The sequence below is a fragment of the Stigmatopora argus genome, chromosome 7 (assembly GCF_051989625.1).
Source record: "Stigmatopora argus isolate UIUO_Sarg chromosome 7, RoL_Sarg_1.0, whole genome shotgun sequence".
Taxonomy (NCBI): Eukaryota; Metazoa; Chordata; class Actinopteri; order Syngnathiformes; family Syngnathidae; genus Stigmatopora; species Stigmatopora argus.
The window spans coordinates 18,861,837-18,889,463 of NC_135393.1; the positions used below are offsets into that span (position 1 = coordinate 18,861,837).

At 42.6% G+C, this 27,627-nt stretch overlaps 1 protein-coding gene and 1 long non-coding RNA gene across 5 annotated transcripts; one reads left to right on the forward strand and one right to left on the reverse strand.

The window, feature by feature from the left end:
• Positions 1-4,193: 4,193 nt before the first annotated feature.
• Positions 4,194-25,089, reverse strand: LOC144076954 (uncharacterized). The gene is made up of 4 exons (XR_013300834.1): positions 24,935-25,089; positions 22,976-23,165; positions 15,063-15,149; positions 4,194-4,335 (listed from the first exon to the last, which is right to left on the reverse strand). It is a non-coding gene; the product is annotated as an uncharacterized LOC144076954 (long non-coding RNA).
• LOC144076952 (dorsal-ventral patterning tolloid-like protein 1) lies at positions 7,006-27,604 on the forward strand. 4 transcript variants are annotated; one of them, XM_077604329.1, is made up of 22 exons: positions 7,006-7,245; positions 8,191-8,604; positions 14,822-14,926; positions 15,016-15,096; positions 15,678-15,818; positions 15,903-16,020; positions 17,402-17,580; positions 17,686-17,791; positions 18,077-18,168; positions 18,954-19,069; positions 19,206-19,312; positions 19,388-19,557; positions 20,154-20,299; positions 20,689-20,884; positions 21,053-21,178; positions 21,918-22,078; positions 22,157-22,337; positions 23,005-23,130; positions 23,782-23,909; positions 24,942-25,155; positions 25,951-26,201; positions 26,598-27,604. In XM_077604329.1, exons 2-22 carry the CDS (start codon positions 8,421-8,423, stop codon positions 26,730-26,732), a joined length of 3,063 nt encoding a protein of 1,020 aa, XP_077460455.1. In that variant the 5' UTR covers positions 7,006-7,245; positions 8,191-8,420; the 3' UTR covers positions 26,733-27,604. The 4 variants fall into 4 exon arrangements, with proteins under 4 accessions (XP_077460455.1, XP_077460454.1, XP_077460458.1 ...); XM_077604328.1 differs by having other exon boundaries at positions 7,007-7,245; positions 18,044-18,168; XM_077604332.1 differs by having other exon boundaries at positions 7,007-7,245; positions 18,044-18,168; positions 19,484-19,557.
• Positions 27,605-27,627: the final 23 nt, after the last annotated feature.

Consider the following 27,627-nt stretch of genomic DNA (forward strand, 5'->3'; position numbering starts at 1 on the left):
AAAATTAAACAAAAAAAAAAGTTTTATTTTTTTATTATAAAACGACCATGTATGTATAGTAAGGCTTTTATTTGAGAATGTGTTTTGATTACTTAATGTCTAGAATTGTCAACAAATGAAGGAGCATCTAGTAGTGACAAATCCATTCGAATTAACAGGACGATTGGATACCACAAGGTCGAACGTCTCTCGTCATGAAAGCGATTTTGAGATTCTTCCTTCTGCTTGTCTTTGTTCGTTTGTCCTTATATTTGCCTGCATCTTTGATTCCCATGAAGTCGGACATCCCCTTCCCCAACTAACCCGTGAAGACATGGCATGTTTGTCCTCAAGCGTTACTACGCACGGCTTTCTCACGCTGTATTAGTCACGTTTGTGTCACATGACCAGGGTTTTTCCCACCGCACGCTGCTAAACGTTAGCAGACGCGCTACGGGTTGGCCTTGTTCTTTCTTTCTTTTTTTTTTTAATCGTTGACTTCCACTGACGGCGATAGAAGTTCAAAGTTGAATGGACGCCATCTTACCTTGGGGCAAATGGAAAAGTCAAAACAGTGCATCGCTTTGGAAAATAATTTATTTAAAAAAATACAGGGATAGAAAAGGACCATCTTCCAAAATGTTTCTTTGCATCGATTGAAAATGGAATAAATACAATTGAATTATATTAAAATCATCTCGCAGTAAACGACTATTTTATGGCTTTTTTGTATGATAATAAATTATCACAAGATAATTAGCACCATATTTTGATTTTTTTTACTACCCGGATTTAACCCTTTATGGGGCACTGAGTTAAATACTATCTATAAACAGAAAGTGACCCGAAATGAACAAAGAGACACCCGGAAATGACCCAAAATGAACAGAAAGTGGGCCGCAAATAGGCCAAAATCAATAGGAAGTAATCCACTTGTAAATGTGTCAAAATAAACAGGAAGTGACATCAAATGAACAAAAATAAAATCACTTTGAAATGAACCCAATTCTAGAAAGTAACCCACAGTTACTGACTTGCATTTTCTAGTAATAAAAAAAACGATTTATTTATTAACATTGGACTAGTTAAAAATATGTAAAAAAAAGTATTTCTAAATAAAAAATATATTTAAAAAAAATACAATTATGAATCATTCAATCATTTTTCGAGCCACTTATGTTTTTGGGGGTGCCAGAGCCTATCAATGCTATGGACTGTAGACGGGCACTACAATATTCAATAATTATACAAATACTAAGATAATTATGCAATAATAATCCATGATATTGCAGTTGCTTTTTTTAAACTGTGGCAAATTAGGCACTTGCCCTATAAAGGGTTAACCGGTTCTGGCAAAAAAAGGTCCATAATAAGAGTTCTTTAGTTGAGGTATTCCACATGGCGCTCACCAGTTGGCGCCGTCCTCACGGCGGATGAAGTAGTGACCGACGTCTTGTTCGAGGGCGGCCGTGCATCGCGGGCACCGCGGCGCCGACGGGATCTCGGCGGCGTCCGTTGTGCGCCGCCACCGCGAGGATGACGACACCCGGTGGCCCATGTGCACGTGACACAATGGGACCACAGCCGTCTTTTCTCGGCTCGCTTCCTGCAAAAAAACAGATGTTTGGTCTTAAAATAAATAAATACATTTAAAAAAAAAAACACCCGTGCTTTTTTTTAAATCATCGAACGACAGCCAATGTGTTCAAGAGACAAAAAGATGGCAAAATAGTAAACGATTGGCTAACCTGTTGGCGTAGCTGTTGCTTTAAGAGAGCAATCTGCTCTTTGAGGTCTTGAAGGCGTCCTTGCGCTCGCTCGCGGTCGGCTCGCTCCGACTTGAAATCCTCCGCGTAAATGGCTGCCTAAACCGGCCGTAAAAACACAATTAATTTTTCAGAACCTTCAATTCGTAGAATGAAAATCAGACCATATTTATACCCTTTTTTCCCCCAATGTGAAATATAGCTATTTCTCTTAAATAATAATATTTAGTTGGACCTTTTTTTTTCCTTTTCAACTTTAAATATATTTTAGGAAATTCAATGCCATGTCAATTTAAATGTAAAAAATAAAATTAAAAAAATGATGCTTTTCCCTCCATTTTTAGTTTAGTTAAAAAAAATAAAAAAAATAACAAATAAAAAAATGATGCTTTTCCCTCCATTTTTAGTTTAGTTTTAAAATAAAAATAAATAGTATTCAAATAAATAGATTAAAAAAATAAGAACCTATTTACCTGGCATTAGAGCACAGGTGTCAAAGTGGCGGCCCGGGGGCCAAATCTGGACCACCGCATCATTTTTGTGTGGCCCGAGAAAGCAAATGGAAGTAAAAACAAAAAGTAAAAGGAAGATGATCTTTAAAACCTCCAGACTGTTAGCTTGAATTGCAAATCAGTCTGAGTCTGCAGAATGTCCCCACCTTGAGGATTTCCTGTGCATGGCTCCAGTTTTTTTTACCTAGGTCTACAACAAGGGTGTCCGACTCGGGTTGGTTCGCGGGCCGCTTTAACGTCAACTTGGGCCGGACCATTTTAGATATAGTATTTTTTTTTTTAATAAATGGATTAAAAGAACTGGATTAAAAGCCCTGAATATTCCGATTTTTTATCGATCTAAAATGTTTATTTTAGCTTTTTTTAAATCTATATTTTAGATTTTACAAAATGATTTTTGAACTAAAAACACAGAAAAAAATGGAATAAAAATTACAATGATTAACTTAAATGGGGGAAAATCAGGACATTTAATATACATCTATACTGTTCATTTGAATTTGATCCTAAAACAGAAAGTCACCACTCATGATTTACTTTGCCGGGCCACACAAAATGATACGGCGGGCCAGATTTGGCCCCCGGGCCGCCACTTTGACACATTGTAGACTCTACATTGTAGAGTCTACAATGTCTTGTGTGTCTGTCTTGCTACTGCAACCAAGGAAATTTCCCGAATATGGGATGAAATAAAATTCTAATTTAATTTAAATGATGTGTGGACTTTCTGTTTTAGGGTTAAATTCAAATAATTTTTTAGATCTGTAAAATCTGACCTGCTGCTCCAACATCCGGACGCGATCCCGTTCTTCGCCGGCTTCTTTGCGCAACCTGGCGCACTCGTCCATTTTGTCCTCCAGCGACACGTTGAGTCGGACGACCTCTCGCCGCAGCGCCGTCGAGCTCGCGGCGCCGGCCTCGCCCGCCGGGGCCATTTTTAAGCGCTGGCGAAGTCCTCGGATGTAGTCCTCCCGGGTCGAGTCGTACTTTTGCCACTGGGAGTTCAGACTTTGGACCTGCCCACAAAAATAAATGGCCTTGCTTTAATATAATTATTATTATAGAGTTGTTTCAATGCATCTCATAAAATATATTTTCTTCTTACGTATGAAATGCGACGCTTGAGTTGCTCGTTTTCTTCCTGCAGTTGTTGAATTTGGGAGTTGGAATTTTCTCGCGTGTCCGACGATATCTGCTGTGAGCAAAATTGGAAAGTTGGGATTTAAAAAAATGTTTTTTAATGGCATGGCGATAGCTGTCCAATCTGTTTGGACTGGGGAAGGTGGCAGAAAATGGCAAAAATATGTCAGGGGGTTCATAGAAACACAACCGGTAGCAGTGAAGGAACATTATTTATGAGTTGACTAAGTACACGAGATAATAACGATAGTAATAAAAAATAGATAAACACAAGCTGAAAAACATTAGAATAAATGGCAATCTCTTGATTTGTTTTCATTACAATTCAAAATATATATCTAAAAGAAAACATTAGGGAAATAAACTACATTCATTTTACGTAACACTTTTCATTTTATTCACATTTTTATAGTTACTTTATATCAGAATCTACTGTGAATTTTATATATTTAACACTTAAATGTTAAAATAAAAAGAAATCATTTAAGGCACATATGAAAAAATAGTTTAGAAATGTAAAAAGTATATTTTCACTTTATTCACATTTTTCTAGTTACTTTATATCAGATCTACTGTGAATTTTATATATTTAACACTTTAAAAAGGTTAAAATAAAAAGAAATCATTTAAGGCACGTATGAAAAAATAGTTTAGAAATGTAAATGCTCAAAAAAATGTACCTCTTTTTGTGTGTCCGCTTTCAAAAGGTCGTCAGTCGTCGTTTGTTTCAATTGACAGAATTCCTCCCACCAAGTGTCTAGAAACTCGTCGGGCGGAGCGACCGTCGTCGTCGCCGCCGCCGTCGCCGCCGCCGTCGCCCGCAACCTCGTCTCGAACTCGGCTACGAAGCCGTCCTTCCCCGTCAGCTGCTCCGCCTCCTGCCGGCGGCTCTCCGGGAATAGCCCGTCTTGGCACCACGTCTTCTCCACCTCGGCTCGCTCCATTTTGGCGCCAAGAGCGTACCAAATACGGGGGCGGGTGGGGGTATTTAAAGCAGAATTTTTAGTCACCCACCATGTGTTCCCCCGGCCGCGTTTCCTCCTCGAATGAAGCCGAGCAAGGCGCGCCTGGCGCGCCAGGCGTCGACGATAATAGAAGCGAGCGAACGGGGGATTTCCTGGGGAACTTCCCCGCGGACTTTTTGGGACATTCGTCAAAGCCGACGCCGTGTGCAGTCCCAGCAGACACGCCTGACGTCTCCCGCAGACGCGACCACTCAATCGCGGGAGTTGTCTTTTAAGAATTAATTAGTCACCATTTTTGTGGTGGAAAAATGCCTGCTTGGATGCCAGGCAGGGAGCTCCCCGAGTTACCGTAATTTACAGACTTTCTGCAACGACACGTAAAAGCGGCGTGAACGACAATTACCCGGATGTTTCTTAATGTAGTTAGCTACGTCTGCTCAATAATACATTACGACCTATTTTGGGCCCTTTTTATGTTATGTGTGGATTTAACATCATACAGGGAAAAAAATGTCGACCGAAGCCAGTTAGTCAAACCGGATCAACTTCTGTTAAAAATATTTTTCTGAATAAGCTTTGTTTAAAAAATCACAACAGTATTGTGAGTGAATTCCACAAAGTTTTTTTACATTATTAAAATCCTATACTACTTCTTGTGTGTTCGGCTTTAGGAGAAATGTTTTTAAAGGGGCTTGTTCTTCTTAAGCATTGTGTTTAATTCCCCACACGTTTCACTGCCCTTGAAATTAGGTTAGTTGTCGCTACCTTGTGGACACATTTGGTATTACTCCCATTCGATCGATTAGAACCATTGACGCCAATTAGGTATTCAATTTGAATTACATACTTGATAACCACGTAGACATTGACGACGTTTGGCGATGTGCAATTTAAAAAAAGAAAATCAAATTAAACGTCAAATTTTCTATCTTGTGAACAAAATAATTATTTATATACTAATAAATGAAAGCTGAATAAAATAAAGCCATGAGTCATTAAAAATACAAATCATTCAAAAACAAAATCAAACTGCATTGCGTTGAAAACTAACAAAAAACCCTCATAAATTCAAATAAAAAAATCTCATGTAACCTCACATATCTTAACTCTGTCTGCCATTGACGACACTAGCTGTCCAATCCTTTATAACTGGGAAGGCCCACCCACCCAGGCCAATATTTTCCCCGCGTATGCTACGACATCCCAACACGACCCGCGCGCATCAATTGAATCGTAAACCTCCCACGGGAAAACCCGCGTCAGCAGTTTAGAAGCGGCTTGCTAACGCTGCACATCGATAATCCGCATTGCCAATTAGCCCGAGCCGAGCAATTAGCACCCTCCATTAGCATATTGCAGTCAACTGCACCTTGCCGTGAAAATTGTATTGAACATATCTAACGCCGTCAATAGATGACACCTCCCAAATGACATCACAATCTGGCAGGGATTGACGATTCCGTTCCGTTGACAGCGAGAGACGTCTAATATACTTTCAAGCATACGCGAGTTAGCTTGCGTGTTTTGTTAGCTTTGTGCCTTGGCATGAAAGAGACAAGCAAAAACAAACTTTTGTTTTGAAAAAAAGCATTGTGTATCCATCCAGATCAGCAAAGCCAAGGAATTTGGGTCCCTATTTAAAGGCCGCATCGATCCAAGTGTCCCTGAAACTCTGCGAAAGTACCTCACCAGCATTTAAACCACACAAACACACACACACACACACACACACACACACACACACACACACACACACACACCGTCAACCACCTCAATGGATAGTGCTTTGTTGGCAGATATGGTATCTTTCTTATTAAATATGCCAAGGGCCGTCTAAAATGGCTTCCAAGTACATTTCAAGGCTTTTCCATTCTCATTGAGTGAAAACAATTCAGTCCCCAAAGACAGAAATATGAAATTTGCTGCGTAAAGCTATCAAGAGTAGCGCTAACCAAAAGTCACAAGAACCCATGGCCAAAAAACTTAGGAAATGTGCCGATTTGGTCGAAAGTGGCCATTTAGGATCTGTAGGACACTGCAGAATTAAGAAATAAATATGAATTTGTAGACTACAGCACCCCCCGTGATCATTGTGAGGATAAACGGTTTCAGAAAATAAGCGAATGAATGAATAAAAATGTGCAACAAATGAAATTGGCATAGCAAAAAGTCTCAAGAACCATTAGCGAAAATGATAGAGGAAGACAGCCATTTTGGTTCAAGGTGGCCATTTTGAATCTGTAGTACATAACAAAATAAAATTTAAAAAGTATATAATTTGCCTACCTGAAGCCAGTTTTACGTAGCAATGTAAAATTTGGGAGCCGTGCACATCACAAAAAAGCAAAACATTTCAAAAAGACAAAGGAAGATATTTTGGTTTGATGTTGCCATTTTGAATCTGTAGCAGACTCCAGAATTTGAAAAAGAATGCATCCCCCAAATCCTGCTTAGACGCATTAAACGTCCTTCAAATTGAATCCAAACATCTAACGAGTCAACGTCGAAGTGAAAGTTTCTGAGGTGACAGTTTACTCAATTTGAAAATGTTAGCTAAACGACACGCCTTGCCCCTACAGTTTTATCCACATCTGGGTCTTAATTTGCTTGCCCGTGCAAAGGATTTACGGCGGCGGCCTTGGCGGGTGGACAGCTTGTCGCCGGGATTGACGTCAGCGCACGGCGCTACCCGCAGAGCGCCGGGATTAGCGGCGCGGGGACGCCGCGCCATAATCTCGTTTAGTCGTGGATCTTGCCGAGATTGAGCTATAGTGATGGGGGGGCGCCAGCGGCGTTGCACGACGCCCCCCCCAAACCCCGGTGGTTCCCCTCGTCCCGTTAACCTCTCGCTCGGAAGGAGAATGGCATGATGGGAGAGTACAGGTAAGATCCGCGTGAGCGCGTGTGAGTCACGAAAGGTATTTGTCAATTAGCCGCGTCTCACGTGCGCGGTCGAGTTGCCGTGCTAGCATCGCTTGGAAAGACGTGATTAGTTCGAAAATTAAAGGAAGTAACAAGAAAGTACACGTATAAATACATCCAGTCCAGCGGTCGAGTGCTAGCATGCAATGGGGAAACTAGTTAGCAGTTAGCATCGGTGCGGTGGCGGTTTTATTACTGTTCAAGTCGTTTGTTTGTCATAAAAATCATAATGTAGGCATAAACTGGAACCCTGCTTATTTGTATGTAGGGATTTAAAAAATAAGTTTTTGTGATATACAGTATTATGGGGTGCTGGGTATTCCGATATAATTAAATATGGCAAAGAAATATTCCATATGCTGACCAATGCTAGTTTCTTATGTTAGTTTGGGTGAGATAGACGTCTAATAATCCTCCTGTCATGAATTGTAAGAGTTTTCCACAAACGTCCAATGCATTCGAAGTGGGAGGGTCGGCAGCGAATGAAATTGTTCACTCATTCGGCGCCATTGACCACGATAGACGTCCAATGGTCCTTGTGTTCTGAATGGAAATGGAAACCTCCAATGAATTTGAAGTGGGAGGAACTCCTAAACCCTCCCACTTCAACCGGATTGGACGTCTATCGCCGTCCATTGCAAGTAACGAGTGATTGGGGAGAGAGCGAGAGAGCCATGAACGTCTCCGTGCTGCACTTCTTTGCTACTCCAGTAGTTACTGTAGTTGTTCCAAGCGCGTGTGTGTGTGTGAGTGTGTGTGTGAGAGTGTGTGTGTGAGAGAGGGTGAGTGAGTGAGGGAGTGCGCGCGTCCGGGCGGATGTTTGGAGCAAGAGCTTGGTCGCGTCGCCTGCCTTCACGGACCTTCTCCTTCTCCTTCTTTTTCTTCTTCTTCTTCTTGGACTCGCAGCTCGGAGCTCCCGGACGACGGCCCCTCGGCGCCATGGGGGGCTCCCGGACGAGCGGGGCCGGCCAGCGCCGCACTTTAGCGGCGTCCTAATTGGGAGCGCTGACCGAGGGGGGTGGGGGCGGGTCGGCGGTCGACCGGCCGCGGGGCGTCGGAGCAGGAGGTCCGCGCTGCTTTTTTGATTTTTTGGGGGGGAGGCTATTTTTTTTATTTTTTTTTCCCCGCCGCTTGGGATGGAGCGAGTCCCCCCGGCGGTGGCCGCCAAGATGCGCTGCTTGACGCTGCTGCTGGCCGGCTTGAGCGTGTGGGCCAAGGTGGGCCGAGGGGTGGACTACGACGAGCGCGATTACGAGTACTACGACGACGCGGCCGCCGCCGCCGACACTGCCGTTGACTACAAGGACCCCTGCAAAGCCGGTCAGTGTCCCTTATTGTAGTCTAATAAGTTAAGTTCAAAATGGGCTTTGCATTCATTTTAGAGTGACGGGAGTATGCAAACGAAAAAATGTTTACATCGCATTGAAAAATAGACTTAATACTATTTTGTCATCTCAAATTTTTGCACCTGCTAAATATTCCAATTACTACCCGATGACAAAAAATAAAGTCAATTAGAAAGTGCTGGAATCATGTAAATATATTTTGGAATGATTTATTAAATAATACTAATTATGAAATGTCAAAATATGCAGCAAATATCAGTGTGGATATGCCAGCTCCCTCTTGTGATGCACAAAAGTATCACTGAATTCAATGTTTACCCCCGGGGGCTAATTAAGTCGTTTTTTTAAAAAAAAACTACACATTTAATTCCTGTAAAATGTAAATATTTATGAACATTTAATAATACATATGAGGATTTAAAGTTGGCTTTATTCCAAACATATGAATTAATTAATCTAATGGAAAATATTTATACATATAATAAATAGAATTTATTTAATTTAAACATCTTTTCATTCAAACAATGAAGTTAAATATTTTAACAAAATATTTTAAATGATTATGGTTGATTTAGAAAAATGTTAAGTATAAATGTATATATTGAGTACATAAAAGAAATTATATTTAACTATTGATTTGAAATACTTTAAAGGAAAAATTCCCATAAATCATTAAAAAAAGGTCCAGCTAATATCCCAATATTACTGCTATCATTATATCATATCATATTTATTATTACGAGCCGTCCAATCCTTCACCACCCTCCCGCTTTTAACGGATTGGACGTTTGTCATCGTCAAGGCCGGCCAATTACTTAATGACGGTTAGCCTGTTGCACTAACGTGGCACTTGGGACCTATTTACGATCAAATTGTTACACGCAGGTGATATACAATACACAAGGGTCGCGTTTAGGGGCGGCAACAGGCTAAATAACAGCTGGCCAATAAAATGAAACCTCCCAGGGACGCTGCTTTGCGGCCAAAATGTGACGAAGGGCATCCGAAATTTCATCCAAGTCAAAAAAATGACGCCCCTTTTTAAATGCACTTTTCAAAATGAACCAAAAACATGCTTCGTTCAAATGTACAAGCAAACAGGATCAAAATGAACTACGATCCGAGCTCACATTGCAACTGAAGCGCTTGCGCGTTAGCCCTCTGCTGGCTAACGCGGAAACTACAGTCAACAAGTGCCTTTTTTTTGCCAACCGCTCGTTAATTAAAAGCAACTTTGCTTCACGTAGCCTCCAGAGCCTTAGCAACCAAGACAAAGGAAGAGCTCTCGTGATTGGCTGATGGTGGAGGGAGGGTGGGACATCCCTTGGCAACGCAGAATCAAAACAATAACAACTATTTGTGGTCGCAATTTATCTTTCAAAATGGGAAATTCTGGGCTTAACGATTGAGAAACATCCAACAACCGTTTTCATAAACAACTTTCTCGAACATCTATTGAAATATCCACTCCATTCACAACCAACCATTAAAAAGATTTGCAATTCAAGCTAACAACAGGTGCCCTCGTGGCTCCTCCCACTTTCATCAGAGTTCCATGGCAATACTGGCATAAAAGCAAAAAAAGCGTATGGAATGTAACGCCATGCGCGGTAAAAGTACAAAGTTGGCGTCCGGCCACATTCCGCACATTCCGGACATCCCGAAACCTGACAACGCTCGTCTTGTGCACCTTGCGCTCGTGCGCGTGCCACGGCGAGCACGCGTCTTACCAATTTTAACCAATTATTTAAATATATATCATAGCTGTCAACCTCTGCCGATAACTGCCCTTATAAATGATTATGATTACAAACTCCCAAAAAACCTTACAAACACCGTACGAGTCGTACGGTGTTTGTAAGGTTTTTTGTAAGATATATATATATATATATATATATATATATATATATATATATATATATATATATATATATATATATATATATATCTCCAATCGATGATCTTACAAACAGTACTGAAAGTGATTTACAAAAAAAAAGTACATTCAGTTGAGTAGACGCTAACAAGACCCTAACGCTAACGCTAACCCCTTAGCGGCAACCCTAGCATCGGAGACGCCACCTTTGGGAGCTAGGGGCGCGACCTTGACGGGTCGGCTCTGGCTCGCTCGCTCGCTCGCGGCGGGCCATTCCGCCTCCTGTTTTCACACGCCGGCAATATTTGCCGGCGGTCTGCTTATCTCCTCCTCGGACTCCGGCGTTGCGGGACAACACACGCATGCTGCGCTCCCTCCATTCACCCTCGCTTATCTCTTCCTGCTTGTCTGCATCCTGCCGCTCAGCTGGAGATGACACACACACGCACACATACGCACACACACAAAGCGCTCCGGAGTCATTCATGCTTCCTTCCAAAATCACGGAAAGTACGAGCTCGCGCACATGCTACACGCGTGTGTGCGCGCCGAGCTTTCGGGGGCTCCTGGAAGACGGAAAACAAAGCTTGCTGGTTTTTACTCAACTTTTCAGACACTTGGCCATCCGGTAGCATGAGAACGTGCGTCAAAATTCTTGCTGGCCGAACAGCGAACCAAGAAAAGAACGTTTTCATATAGGCCAAACTAGCTCGTTTAGCTTTAGCAAGTCGTTTTAAATCATTTGATACATTTGAAGTATTGTTGCACCGATACGGCACTAAAACGACATCTTCGGTATAGAGTAGTGCTAAATAAATAACGTGCCAATGCTGCGCAGTATGTAAACATTCCCAAATCAAATCTAGCATGCAACTGTAGGTCACCCGACCCAAAATGGCCACCAACAACGCAAGCCACTGCAAAAAAAAGCCTTTTCACCTTTTCCAAGTTGATTAATTATCCTTCTGATGTGAATTTAAATGAGTTTACCACTACTAGCTGTACATATTCAAACCTCCAACTTGGTTGACTACGAAGAGGACATCGCTCCTATCAAAATGGCCGCCCCGAGGCCATCTCAGTAGCTCATTTAATGCTTCTGCTATCAATTAAAATGAAGCAGCATCCACTTCAATTAAATTGAACAAGAGTTTTTTTTTTAAATCCTCTGTCCCCTCCTTCCAATGACTTAACACTTGTAGATGTCCAATTAATTTCAACGTTAAAATCTGTCCTATTTTGCTATTGACAAAAACACCCATTTTTTCTTCACTGGATCTCAAAACGTTAGCCAAATCGTTCGGTTTGGCGAGGACAGCAACGATTCCCCAAGTGCTTCTCAGGATTCCCGCCTCACGTTAGCTCATTGTTTCCCGCAGCGTGGGTGGGCGAAGGCGAGGGCCGGGGGTGGGGGGCTTTCAGTTTAGCGCTGAGTCGGCGTTTCCGTCACGCCGCTCACCTACAACGCGTCCGCTCGATTGACATCAATATTCCATGTGGGCGTGCGCTTTCATTCGGAAGGCTTTTAGCGTCAAAGTCACCTTCTGCCGCAGGCTGCTCTTTTAACTCTTTGTCTTCTATTGACACGCTAAGCCAGGGGTCGGGAACCTTTTAGACGAAGTGAGCCACAAACAATTCATATTTTCCAATGTTATTCCTTGTGAGCCACACTACGAATGTAAACGTCAAAATACATACAAGTGCCTTTTCAATTTTTGTTGTAATTTCACCACTTTTAAAGTGGAAAATATGAATATTTTTTTAAAAGATTCTTAAGCTGTTGCTAATCAATGAGAGGATGCATTCCAGAAGTATCTACTCCAAAAAAAAATTAAGATTAAAGCAGTTCTAGATGTAATATCTCAGTTCTGTCACCAACGATTTCCATATTTTAGCTCACAGGTTAGCAAAGAGCCAGATGCACCCATCAAAAGAGCCACATGTGGCTCCCGAGCCATAGGTTCCCTACCTCTGCGCTAACCGTTAGCGCGCTACCGCCGACGGCGATCGTCCGCCCGCCTCCAATCCGTTTGGACGCCCTCCCGGTTCAAACATCAGCGACTCGCCGGGCGAGGATCAACGAGCCGCTTTTACAATGATTACTTCCAGGCCCAAAATCCTCCAAAGAGATAATCTCTTTTTAATATGACGCTAGAATAATATGACGAGGCGGCACATGTTAGCGACACATGCGCACATTCGGGACACGACGCGAGGTGACCTCACGGTCGCCGCGCACTCAAAAAATGACAAATCAACACATGAACATGTGGTTTTAAACAAATGACATCATTAAAAACCAAGTGGGAGCACTTTGGGTGGTGACTAATTCGTGGAAAGAGGCCGGTTCCAGCAAGTACACAGGTCCTAATCTCAAGAGAAGGCTAATTTTGAAAAAATAGGGAAATATGTAACTATGAAAAAGTGTCCTGCTCATGAGAAATTGACTATTACATGGAAATGCTTCTGGTGATCCTTGATGAAGGTGGTTGAGTACTCCAGCAAGTAGACCTATCCTGGTGGGTAATATGTTCGAAAAGAGTAGTCAGCAAAGCTACTAGGAAGCTAAATTTACATAAAAATTGTCCCGGTAGTGGGAACCTGAGAATGTGAGCTAGTCAAGATTGTGATAAAAGTGGTCAAAGACACCAGTAAGTAGACAGGGCCTTGGTAACCAGATATGGATAGATACCGACTAATCCATGGGAAGCGATGAAGTGGGCATATCCTGGTAACATGCTAGGATGGTTCTTGAATTGAGGTAGCATGAAAAGTGTTCCAGTAAATAATTTGTGACAAAAATAGGTTGACTATGCCAGTAAATAGACACAGCCTTGGCAAGCAAGCTTAGTATTGCATGGAAAGTGTCGTAGTTGTGAAGATCTGACTGTTAAATATGAATGAACTTGTTTCACATGAATGGTGGACTACTCCAGTAAGTAGACACTCCCGTAGTAACAAAGTGAATGGGTGCTTGACGGCTTCACTAATTAGACAAGCTTGGTAACGTGGTTGTGAGGTCATTAACTGTTGGAGTTAGTGATTAATGAATGAGGTCATTGGTGCTGTCATGTCTTACGCTTGAGCAATGAGCAGCCATTTTGGTTGACTGAAAGCGGATAGTTGGACTTGGCATTAAGTAAAGAGACCATTGGATGGAAAGTGGACAAATGACTAAGAAGGGGACAAAGGACAAGGGGAAATTGCAAGATTACATGGAAGTGCCTGAGTTGCCTTTGTTTGTGTTATTCCAGGAAGTAGACATCTCCCTAAAAAGAGCAAAGTCGTGAGATCCGATGTAAGAAGGCCGTTTAGAATCCGACCAATACGAGGAGCCCTTTCTGAGCAAGACGACACTTTGGGCTACGATTTGAAATTATGGATTTTCCGCCACCCAGATTTTACAGCCAGGCGTGGAAGTGGACTTTGCATTTTTTAGCAGGACCGGCCGGTGCTGCGTCACCGCCACGGCACAGATGGAGGACGCCCCGAGTGTTGAATATTTCAGCGTGTCAAAGTGTGAGTCACGGCGTTCGCACGCGCGACCGTCGCATCGTTTCAGGTCAAGAGGAGAGGCTCAACGGACCTTGAACTTTTTTTTTTGAAGACGCTTCGCCTCCGATCCAAAGAGAAAAGCAACCAAGGACAAAGCGTGCGGTTTGCCGGCTTCCTTGGTGGATCAATGGCCGACGTTCACCTTGGGCTATTTAAAGCGGCGCAATGCCGCAAAGTCCGATCCATATACTTCAAACTGGGCTTCTTCTTTCATCAAGTAGCCCAAGATCGTTGACATCAAGGTTTCGTCTGGCCTTACTCAGTAAATGACGCAGTATTTTGGTTCAGGAAAGCAGAATGTTGAAAAGGAACACGACTTGTGAGTCAGGATTAAAGACAACAAAGTTTTGTATTTTGCACAAGGCGAAAGATTGTCATGGAAAAGTTTGGTTTCACACCATCACTCACTCAAGTTGCTCATTCAGACAAAAAAATGGCGATTATTTGGTGGGTTCGTTATTCTGTCAGTCAAAAAGTGAAGTCAGTCCATTGGTTAACTAGACAGCCAGCCAACCAAAAGGTAGAGTCGGTCAGACCTAGGTCTGCCTAGGTCTACAATGTCTTCTGTGTCTGTGCTCGCTACCGCAACCAAGGGAATTTCCCGAATACGGGATGAAATAAAATTCTAATCTAATCTAATCATCTCTGGTCGCTTACTTGGGCGAAAGCCAAACGGCCAACTAACAAATACGCTTTAAAAAAAAGAAGAAGCACACCTTCCAAGCGGGACAATCGGAATTGACAAAGTGTTTCGTTGCAGCCGCGTTCTGGGGCGACATCGCCTTGGACGAGGAGGACCTGAACATGTTTCGTGCGCACGGCGCCTCACGTTTGACGGACGACTCGCAGGGGATGCGCAAATCAGGTGAGCCCGGTGGCATTGAAACTTAACGGCTTAAATTGGCACGTGGGCGTCAATGGCGGCGAGCATATTTTTACAATTTCTGGTTTCAGGTGTGCCGGAGGAACGCCAAGTCAGTAAAAAGAGAGGTTCTCTGTACCTGCTTTTGGAGAGATTGCGACATTTCGGATGGAGTAAGTAGACTCAGCAGCGAGCGCCAAATCCCACGTGCAGTTACACTCCGGTCCTGTAGGGGGCAGAGATATTAGTAGTAGTAGAACATCAAACAATAATATTCTTTTTATTTTAATGTTAGCATTTAAAATTATTTTTAGTGATTACATGTTTTTTTTATTTCATAAATTGAGAACTATATATTTGTTTTACATTTTTGATAATTATTTTAGATTTTGTAAAATTAAGGACAGTAAATATTTTTTTTATTTAAAAAATAATAATTTAATTTTTAAAATGAGAAAATATTATTATTAATATTCTTTATTTTTTATGTATTTGGAGATTTTTTACATTTAAAATAAGAAAAGAATATTAAAATTTTATGTCAAGGTCTTTTTAGTATTTTTATTCTTAAATTATTTTATTTAAAGCATTATTTTATTGATCAAATATATATTTTTAATCTATTACTAACTTTTTTAAAAAATATATTTATTTCATCTCTCTATATTAAGAATATATAAATAAAATTTTTAGCCTGCTCCCTACTCTACATATTTCAACCACGCTTAATTTTTTTATTTTGAATTTTTTTTAGACTTCTTCCCAAAATACTCTGGCCGCAAAAACCGAAGCGGCGAGAGCGGCAACGGCCGCTTTCCCCGAGCGGCCACCTCACGCGCCGAGAGGATCTGGCCCGGCGGGGTCATTCCCTACGTCATTGGCGGGAACTTTACGGGTAACAACCAAATAAAAAATTCGACGGGCGGGCTCCACACATTGGATTTTCCCGGGCTAAAAGGTTTCTTTATTTTTTCTTCAGGTAGTCAGCGGGCCATGTTCAAACAAGCCATGCGGCACTGGGAGAAGCAAACCTGCGTGACTTTTATCGAAAAGACTGACGAGGAGAGCTACATCGTCTTCACCTACAGGCCTTGCGGGTGAGCAATTTTTATTTTGACAAATATTTTCCAAGGTCCGCAATTATTTTCTTTTTAATATATTTGAAATAAATTATTTTTTTCAATGAAAACAGAAACCCGAAGAAGTAAATAGAATGTTTTTTCTCCACAAATAAAGTTCAATTTGATTGATTTTAAACAAAATTTGACATGGCGGCGTTTTGAAACGTATTGGTATTTGTTTTATTTTGTTTCCTTAAAAGGATTCAAAAAAATTGCTAAGCCTCGCACCCATCCGGGCGAGTCGAGGACGCGTACGTCAAGCGACCGCGTTACTTACGGCTGGCCGCGTCGGAGATTAAACCTTTTAATCGGCTGTGCGAAATACGGACGGACACAAGCAAACGTGAGTGGTGCGGATCACGCCATTGCTCCGATGACGGGGGGGGTGTTAAAGTAAGAGAGAGGGGAGGAAAGCAAAAAAAAAAAAACGTCTCCGGGCCAACGTAACTTTAATCAGATTTGTTAGCCTGGCACGGATATCTGGGCCAAGCAGAAAAGGGCAAGTTTGCTATTTGCTAGCAGCGCGCGCGATACGCCAATCGGAATAGCTTTCAGCTGCTGGAAGTAAATAAATCCGGCGGCTTTTCCTCTGCCGGGCAGGAAATCCTCACTGGCGCGTTCCAATGCCAAGGAGGCCTCAAACAACCCACCCGACGCTGACTACTATCCAATTTTGTGGTGGGAAAGCGACTCAAGTGGGCGAACATCTTGGGATTTTCTCAAGGAAGGCTTAAAATATATTGGATTTTTTTTTTAAAAATATATAGTTTTTGGCTCCAAAGGTCTGCGCTGAAAGTCCAATCTATTAAAAGTGGGAGGGCTGGCAGCCCATAAACAAACGTCATTCGGGAACTTTTGTGGGCCCGAGCAAAATAGGGCAGCCATGTTGGTAGGGGCGACATTCCCGTCAAAGTGGATTGGACATGTACTCATTACAATTGAGGGCAGAAGCATGACCAAGCAAAATGGCCTCATGGCGGCCATCTTGGTAGGGGCGACGTACCCATTAAAGTCAATGCATCAGCATTAAAAAGTCAGAAGTAGCTTACTTTCCATCTGATTCTACTTTGTATTCAGTGGTCAACCATTAAGGCCCCAAAATGTCCAATCCATTTGAAGTGGGAGGGCGGCAGCGAATGACTGAACACAACCATTGGCTGACACTCTCCCACTTCAAATGGATCGGACATGTACTCATTTCAATGGAGGGCAGAAGAATGACCTTTCATGGCTCCAAGCAAAATGGCCTCATGGCGGCCATCTTGGTAGGGGCGACATCCTCATCTGGTCAACGCACGGACATGCAAATTCTCCCGATGAGTCAATCAATCGACGGCCATCGTTTTGCCCCCCGCAGGTGTTGCTCCTACGTGGGTCGCCGCGGCAACGGTCCGCAAGCCATTTCCATCGGCAAGAACTGCGACAAGTTTGGCATCGTGGTTCACGAGCTGGGCCACGTCGTCGGCTTCTGGCACGAGCACACGCGGCCCGACCGCGACGATCACGTCACCATCATACGGGACAACATCCAACCAGGTGAGGTCGCCATACGGCGAAGTCCCCGCCCCCCTACCCACGAGGCACCCGGCTTCTCGATCCCGCTCCAACGCCCCCTTGTGTACGTTTGCGCACTTGACCCAGGTCAGGAGTACAACTTCCTGAAGATGGAACCGGGCGAGGTCAACTCTCTGGGCGAGGCGTACGACTTTGACAGCATCATGCACTACGCCAGGAACACATTCTCACGGTAAAACGCTCGTTAGCATCTTTACGAACCTTGTGACGATAAATATTTTGTCGGCATCGAACCACGTCGAGTCGCACCTCGTTTGAAAGCCCTCGATGAGTACTTTTTCGATCTGTCTATATTTTGTTAATTTTAATGGCGCCGTGGCTAAAAAAATAATATTCGATTTCCATGCAAAAAAATGGAGCCTTAAGAGTGTGTTTGAATGTCCACTGATTTTGAGCTTGAAAATAGTGCTTCTTTGTGTTAAAGGGGAATGTTCCTTGACACCATCCTTCCGTCCAGGGACGAAAACGGCGTTCGCCCCGCCATCGGCCAGCGGACCAGACTCAGTAAGGGGGACGTTGCGCAAGCCAGGAAGCTCTATCGATGTCCAGGTACTCCAATACAATTACTGTCAAGCTAGCGTCCGTGCGTGCTTGCACGCATTGATTTGCCGAGTACGTTTTTGGACATGGCTCCGCCGCCCGACTCGCCACACTAACAATAATTTGTTGTAAAGGTTTACGATTTTACGATTATTGTATTTATATAAAGCATGAGTGATTTTTTTTTAAAGTGGCTCTTTTCATCCTTCTAATACGTTTAGCACAACCATTTGAACAAAGAGTGAATTAACCAATGAGTGAACGTCTATCACTGTCAATGGCAGACCAGGAGTTAGTTTCCTTTCCGTAATAGTAACAAGGCTAGAAATGATGTTATCATAAATAATTACCCAATTTTCTCGCATTTAAGCCGTATTTGTAACTGGAAAAAAATGATGATTGAATCAAGGGTACGGCTTATATGCGCACAAGACTTACAGCATTGCTATACTCTTTTTCACCTGTAGATGTCAGCATAGTCACATTTACTATTTGTTGGTTATTTTCTGTTTTGCAGTAAGAAAACAACCATTACTGGATGAATTAATTCCTTATGATATTCACCCGAATAATGTGCTTTTGATTCATACAGTATCTCAGAAGTTGTAATAGTTTAAAAATTCTTCATATATATTTATTTATTTAAGTGTGTATATTGAAGACCTATTTGGAATTATTTTATCAATAGAATCACCCAAAACGCTATCAAAAATGAGAATATTACTTTGAATCCATCCATCTGCTTCGTTGTTTGTCGTTTACTACCATATTTTCTGTGTTTTTGTTTTTTAAAGCATGCGGTGAAACACTCCAAGACTCTACGGGTAACTTTTCCTCTCCGGGTTACCCCAACGGATACCCTTCGTACACTCACTGCGTGTGGAGAATATCTGTTACACCTGGAGAGAAGGTGCAAATATTATAGATTTTAATAACGGGGCGTTGATGAGATTGCAAATTGTTTGTGAAAAATTGGAATTGCAATTTTTGTCGAAGTAAAAATCTGTGCAAAATCCCCATTTAATCTGCACTTTTTAATCCCCCAGATTGTGCTCAACTTGACCACTTTGGATCTTTACAAGAGCAGCCTGTGTTGGTACGACTACATGGAAGTGCGCGACGGCTACTGGAGGAAGGCTCCTCTGCTGGGTGGGTGAGAGGCCCGCTGCGCACAAAAAAAGGGGGGGAAAAACAAACAAAAACAAAACACCACCCCCCCCAAAAAAAGAAAAAAACGGCGCGCCGGCAGAACAATTGAAAAGCGGCGCTCCGTACGTGCAGGCAGGTTCTGCGGAGACAAACTTCCTGACGTTCTGACCTCCAGCGACAGCAGAATGTGGATCGAATTCCGGAGCAGTAGCAACTGGGTCGGAAAAGGTTTCGCCGCTTTTTACGAAGGTACCTCGCTTCCTCGTTGAACCCTTTCGCACTCAAATTTGGCCACGACAAAAAGCTTTTGGCGTTTTACTTTCGCCTCCAAATGCGAAAGTTGATTCAAGTTACGAAATGCGAAATCTAAAAAAAATTCAAAATGCAGCGTTTCGGATTTTCCACTGATTGGTTGGATTTTTCAAGACCGCCAGCTTTTCCCAGTCCAATCCGATTGGACGTCTGGCAACGTCAACGGTAGCCGACGAGTTAGCCTTATGCTTTTTTTATGAGTACACTCCAATCCATTGGGAGGGTTTGACAAGCACCTCCCGTTTTAAATGGATTGGACGTCCAGCAGCGTCGATGGTAGCTAATGAGGTCGTATTAAATGAGTATCAATGGTAGACGTCCAAACTGTTTTGAACTGGGAGGTCTGGCGAATGAGCAAAAGTTAGTCATTCCTGTGTTTGGTAGCCAATGAGCTAGTAGTAGCTAGTAATTCGTTTGGACTGGGAAGGTTAGCAGCGAGTGTCACCGCTGGCGCCTCCCGGTCAAAACAGATCGGACAGCATCTTGACGTGAACGGTAAATTTTTTTTGTGGTTTTTTTGGGGGGTGGCGCAGCCATCTGCGGCGGCGACGTGAAGAAAGACTCGGGGCAGATCCAGTCGCCCAATTACCCGGACGACTACCGGCCTTCCAAAGAGTGCGTGTGGCGGATCGCCGTGTCGCAAGGCTTCAACGTGGGGCTAAGCTTCCAGGCCTTCGAGGTGACTAATATTATTAGACCACGCCCCCATCTCCCATTGGCCGCGTTAGCTTTTGTTTTACCCAGTCATATGTGTTCGCCAATAAATTGAATTGAATTGAATTGACCCATTGGCATGCGACTGTTGTAGAAAAATTCTTCTCGTTCAATTCAATTCCATTTCAAATTGTTATGGTCTAAAATGTTGCCCTTTTTAATTGAATTGACATTTTTTGGAATGATTTTATTTAGTTGAATTTGACAAGGTTGCAGTATTTAAATGTTTTCTTTTTTTAACTTTTAAATAGAATAGTTTAATATTTCATTTGTTTTAACGTTGCAATTTTGCTTTACTATAAGTTTTATTTTTCAACATTTTAAACATTACAATTATTTTTTTTCCGCCGACAGATGGAACGTCACGACAGTTGCGCGTACGACTACCTGGAGGTGCGCGACGGGCCGCTGGAGAGCAGCCCTCTGATCGGTCGCTTCTGCGGCTACGACAAACCCGAGGACGTGCGCTCCACGGCAAACGCGCTGTGGATGAAGTTCGTCTCGGACGGGACGGTCAACAAAGCGGGCTTCGCCGCCAATTTCTTCAAGGGTATGTTCCAAAAAAACAACAACATTTTTTTGCCTTAAAACAATGTAGCAATTTCCCTTATCCAAATGAATATTGGCACTCATATTTGAACAGACAAAAGTTTGTTTGCACGCCAGGACTAGTAAAGTCCACGCTTCTCACGTTCTGGTGGGGTTTTTGGTGTTCCAGAGGAGGACGAGTGTTCTAAAGAGGACAACGGCGGCTGCCAGCAACGTTGCATCAACACGTTGGGAAGCTACAAGTGCGCCTGCGACCCGGGCTACGAGCTAGCGCCCGACAAAAAGACCTGTGAAGGTAATGCTCTCTCTCTCTCATTTATTCAATCCTTTTTTTTCCACAGCGCTTATCCTCACAAGAGTGGCAGGGGTGCTGGAGCCCATTCTCAGCCAACTGTGGCCAGTCGGAATCGGTCGCCAGGCCACGGCGGGGCACACCGAGACAAACAACCGTTCACGCTAACACTAAGTACAAAGTAGCATGTGATTAAGATAGCATTTTGGGGATGTGGGTAGAAAGCGGAGTACCAGGAGAAAAGCCGGACACGAAAACTCCACACGCCTTGCCCCCGACTCCAAAATAAAACTAAAAAATTGGGGGGGCAATAATAGGAAATCATGATGGGGACTTGAGTGGTTAGCGCATCGGCCTCACAGTGAGAGTCCTGGGTTCAAATCCATGTTGGTCCACCTGTGTGGATTTGCATGTTCTCCCTGGGCCTGCGTGGGTTTTCTGCGGGTACTCCGGTTTCCTCCCACATTCCAAAAACATGCATGCTAGGCTGATTGGACAATCTAAACTGTCCCTTAGTTAGGAGTGATTGGTTGTTTGTCTTCTTGTGCCCTGCGATTGGCTGGCCACCCATTCAGGGTGTCCCCCGCCTCGTGCCAGAATGCATCTGGGATAGGCTCCAGCACCCCACGCAACTCTAGTGAGGATAAAGCGGTTCAGAAAATGAAAGAAAAAGGAAAGGAATACATTTTTTTTAATGGGGGGGAAAATGACAAAGAATTTGTCCTTCTTTTCTGTGACTCAGCGGCGTGCGGCGGCCTGCTGTCCAAGCTGAACGGCACCATCAGTACGCCAGGCTGGCCCAAAGAGTACCCGCCCAACAAGAACTGCGTGTGGCACGTGGTGGCGCCGGCGCAGTACCGCATCTCCATGCAGTTCGAGGCCTTCGAGCTGGAGGGCAACGAGGTAAGCGCCGTCATCACGTACGTATTTTAACGCCGGGCGGGTCCGAGTTTTTGGCGAGCTGGATTTTTCGGCCGTCAGGTGTGCAAGTACGACTACGTGGAGGTGCGTAGCGGCCTGTCGCCAGACTCCAAACTCCAGGGCAAGTACTGCGGCGCCCAAGTCCCCGAAGTGCTCACGTCGCAGTACAACAACATGAGGATCGAGTTCAAATCCGACAACACCGTCTCCAAAAAGGGATTCAAGGCGCACTTTTTTTCAGGTGAGCACAATTTGGGCCCCATTCCACGTATACTTAAAAAGTCAACAAAAAATTTAAGACACGTAGACTACCATTGGCGGCAATAACTGTCAAATCCATGTTGAGTGGGAGAGGTTAGGGTTAGACGGCTAATGCAGTCACGATTTTTTTTCGATTTTGTTTCCATTTTGAATTTTTCTTAGGGTTTTGTATTTATTTTTTAATGTTTCGTGGTTTAACGCAGTTTTTAATGACTGTTTAATTTATAGTGCATTTTTAAACAGTTTATCGATCTTTACCTTGTTATTTTTGCATCGATTTTGAGGCCTTGTGGCATTTTCTTCCCGTTTTTTTGCATTTTTTCATTTTTTTTCCTTAACATTTTCTATGTTTTTTTTGTGGTTTTCATTGGGAATTTTAGCATAGATTTTAGATCATTACCTGCATAGTTTGGGGCTTTTTCAGGTTAACTATTTTAGATGAACGCCATGTTTCTTTAGCAAGTACTGTATGCAAATTCTGTGTAATCAGATGAAGATACATAGGAAGAGATCCATTTTGAAATATTCTAGACATTGGAAACGGTCTGCCATTGACAATAATAGGCGTCCGATTCATTGAACTTGAACATCAGGCGAAAAAATAAAAAGTTTGCTTACTTGTTTGACTGTTTTTGTGGGCGTGGCAGACAAGGACGAGTGCAGCAAGGACAACGGCGGCTGTCAACACGAGTGCGTCAACACGCTGGGCTCGTACGTGTGCCAGTGCCGCCACGGCTTCGTTCTGCACGAAAACGAGCACGACTGCAAGGAAGGTACGTCACGTCGTCGTCCCGCGATGTGAAGTTGCCTGTAAAAAAATACATGTCAGCAACAATGCTTCGGTGGTGGCCCCTAAGCCGCACCTGATAACATTTTTTTTTGCTTTGGCGCCAGGTGGTAGAAATTAGGAGCCAAAGAAAATGTTGAGGTGAAGGGAGGAGCTTCATTAAATGTGGATGGAATCAGACTATATACATTTTTCCCCTGTATTTTTTTTATTTAATCTATAAATAAAAATGATATTTGTGGTTAAATGAGATAAATTATTGTAAAATAATAATTTTACATTTTTTTTACTTTTTATATAAAATAAAATATTTGTAAAAATATATTTATATTTTACAATTTATTTTTCAAAACCTAAAATCAGGCAGTTGCTTTTTTAAATTAGAAAATGAGAAAAATATTTTCTTATCTAGAAAAAGTAAACCTTCCCATTTTCCTAAATCCAGGGATGACTCCTTGTAATTGGAAGATGAGAAATTGTAACAAAAAACAAAATAATATTCATTTAGACGGACGGCGTCACTGCATCTCTTGTCGCACCTGTGATTATTGGTTGCGTCGATTTCAAAACGGCAAACTAACGTCGCTTGCCGCTTCCTGTTCTCTTTTCTGGACTCGGCGCCCTCCGGTGGCCGCAGCCGAATGCGAGCACAAGATCCGCGTCCCCGCCGGCAGCCTGAGCAGCCCCAACTGGCCTGACAAGTACCCCAGTCGCAAAGAGTGCACCTGGGACATCACCGCCACACCGGGACACCGCGTGACCATCGTGAGTGCCCGCCGCTTGTGAGAAAAATCCCTTTGAACCGATTGCACGCCGAGCGCCTTCAATGGCGGCGCCGTTAATTGACAACTAATCCATTGACTGATGCATCTACATAATCGGAAATCTATCACCATCAACGGCATTAAAGTAATTAAGAGAAGTCATTTTGGGCACCCGAGTGTCAAGTCATCTTGTTTTGCCCAAAAAAGTGCAACCTTCTTTCGCAAACATGTTTATAAAGAGCCTCCATTCCACCGCTTAGCTTTTTTTGTGTGCAAATGGACTCATTTGGATTAAACGAAAACAAAACAGAGTTAGCATCTCGGTTAAAATCCGCGGCGGGCGTTCATGCGTTGGCGCAAGACCTCGGGCCCGGTTAGCTTGCCCATCTGTCTCCCTCACGCGACACGTGGCGTGCATTTAGCCTGCACGTGCCCGCACATTACCGCCAAATTCTCTCTTGCCAAACTGCAAATGTTTGTGCGTTATTATCAACTCTACTCATGCCACTTCAAATGGATTGGACGTCAAAAAAAAAAAAACTCATTTCAATTTACAAGTAGTCTGGAAAAATCAGTTCCAATCAAAGTCAATGTTAGATTAGCAAACATTTGCATCAGCTAATTCAATTTATGAAAAACCGTCAGCCTTACGAAATGACCTCAGGACGGCCATGTTGGTAGGGGCGACGTTCCCATTAAAGTCAATACACTGACATTCAAATGAAGTCATAACTTATTTCAATATTCTAAATATTATTGTAGCTACAGCCTCCCACTTCATTTTTATTTCCAGCATAATAAAATGAATAAAAGTTTTAAAAGAATATCTACTAGTGACAGCAGGAGTCGAATTGGGGGAGTGTTATAAACAAATGACGTCACGCTAACAATTACATGACGTTGCCAGAAATGAAAACAAATGGCAACTTGGTGCATACGAGTGTCATACAACAATTTCATCGAAAAAAAACAACATTTTGAGTGCTGTGTAGATGTAGAATGAAAATACGTGCTTTTTTTGCTTACCGTGTAGACGTTCAGCGAGTTCGAGATCGAGCAGCACCAGGAATGCGCATACGACCACCTGGAGGCCTTTGACGGCGACGGTGACTCGGCCGCCATCTTGGGACGCTTATGCGGCAGCAAAATACCAGAACCGCTGGTGTCCACCGCCAACCGGATGTACCTGCGGTTCATTTCAGACGCCTCAGTTCAGCGGAAAGGCTTCCAGGCCACTCATTCTACCGGTAATGTAGGAAAACCTTCACATTTTCTGTGTAGCGCAATGGCTACGTCTAGTGGCTAACACGGAAAGCACTCCAAGTGTTTGAAGCAGTTTGGCGAATTATTTTCCTCTCAAAGTCACCTTAAGTCTTTTTTTTAATTCTGCGAGTGGAAAATAAACGTTATGACAAAGTATTTCGTCTGAAATGACTGCTTTAAAGTAGTTAATTGTGGTCATATTAAGTTCAAAGAAGCTATATTAAGAGGCTAACACGGAAAGCTCACCGTCATTTGAAGCAGGTGCCCAGAATATTTTCCTCTTAGTAGTAGTTGCGGTTTTTATAACGTTTCACACGTGGAATATAAGTTTCAGCAACGCATTTTGCCTGAAATTACTTAGCTAAATGACTACGTGTTTTCGCCTGAAATTTCTTAGCTAAATGACTACGTGTTTTCGCCTGAAATTACTTAGCTAAATGACATCGTTCGTTGTTAGCTGGATGTTGGGATTGGCGCCAATCGATAGTGCTGCACTGCCCTCCACTGTTCCGGAGTGGTCAGTGCACCACGTTTTCATGATAAGATGCTAAAAAAAATATTCGTTGTCAGTTTTTTTCACAGTTAAAGCTTCCATATTTCTTGGAATTTAAACGAATATTTTAGATTAGATCAGAGAATAAAATCTAAAATAAAAACACAACGTACAAACACGTCTCATTAAAATATCAATTATTCCACTTAAACATGCCCAGTTTTTTCCCATTCATGAAAATGTGTACACTTTATTATTTAAATGAATTTTTGTGGCACGTCCACAGAGTGCGGCGGTCGCCTGAAAGCGGACGGACGTCAGAAGAACCTGTACTCGCACGCCCAGTTTGGGGACAACAACTACCCGGGCCACAGCGACTGCGAGTGGCTGTTGACGGCCGAGCGCGGCGACGGCATCGAGCTCAGCTTCGTCACCTTCGAAGTGGAGGAAGAAGCCGACTGCGGCTACGACTTCATCGAACTCTACGACGGCTACGACGTGGACGCGCGCCGGCTGGGACGATTCTGCGGATCGGGGGTAAGAAAAACATTATACCGCTACTGCTGTGACAATAGTATATTCAAAGGGTGATACTTTGCACCCCATATATTATCACATGCAATGCAGAAAAAGTTAATATGATAACAATTGCATTTTGTATCATATGTTTCAAATTCTATTTATTTTTTGCCTTGTGAAATTTAATTTGAAATGTTTGTCCATATTTCAGATTCATTTTAATCACATAAATACACACTTAATTATATTATTGTTTGCACTTAAATTTGAAAAATGGAAATACAAAGACATGCAAATTACTTTTTTTAAAAATAACTTCTATTTGCATTGTTATTAAACATTGTATCGCAGCTGAAATATTTGATTGTAAATGTTTTATGCAAGTAAATAAATATTTGTTTTTGTTTCTTTTAGCCCAGGGAAGGCATCTACTCACCCAGCGACGCCTTGCTGGTCCGTTTCCATAGCGACGACACCATCAGCAAGAAAGGCTTCCACATCCGCTACTCCAGCGCCAGTTTCCAGGAGAGCCTCCACGACAGGAAATGACTCCCTCTCGTGGCCACTGACGGCATTACGCAAAAACGTTTCCCTGGATTCCAAACAAACTGTCGCCCGGACAACAAACTGTGGATCCATGAAAGAACTGAACATCAAGCGAGCATCCTTCAGTCTTGAACTGTACAGATTATTGCAAGAATATGGATTTTATTTTTGTTTTTATTTGGTCCGAAGACATTTTTCGTTGTCTTGTGTTGACGTTTTAACCCCTTGATGCCTGAAATTCTATGACAAATATCAACAAATCTTTGGAGGAATACCTAAGTACATAAAAAAAGTATTAATTGAAAATGCAGCCTAGAATAATATAATAAATAAATCATTTTTAAAATATGAATTCATTCATCACTCTCTTTAGAAAAGATTTGCATTCCTTAATTTAATTGAAACAAATGTTCAATATTTTTTTTGATATGATACAGGGTTGTTTTAAACTATTTTATTTCTTTTTATTTTAGAATTTCCCTTTTTGCCCATTTGATTTGTACATAGATATGTATCAATTATTATTTTTTATACTTATGTATCCTTCCAATGCCTTTTGATTTAAATGTTTAGGCATCAAGGAGTTAACTGTGTGTGTGTGTGTGTGCAAAATATATATGAAAAACTATATATGACCTCCTCCAAGGCCAAATAATCTGAAATATGACTGCGTGAACATGTTTCAGTGCCACTGACATCGGTAGACGTTCAAATCCGATCAGACTTTGCTCGGATTGGACGTCAGTCGCCGTCAGTGGCAGTCAAGAAGTTATTAAAAAAAATTAATCGTGTGTGTGTGATCGCTACTACATTTGTTCCCGATGCAAGTGGGCTGTAACTGGAAGAAGTGTCAAATAAAAAAAATATTTCGTTGGGCACTGCCTCGTTAATGTGATGG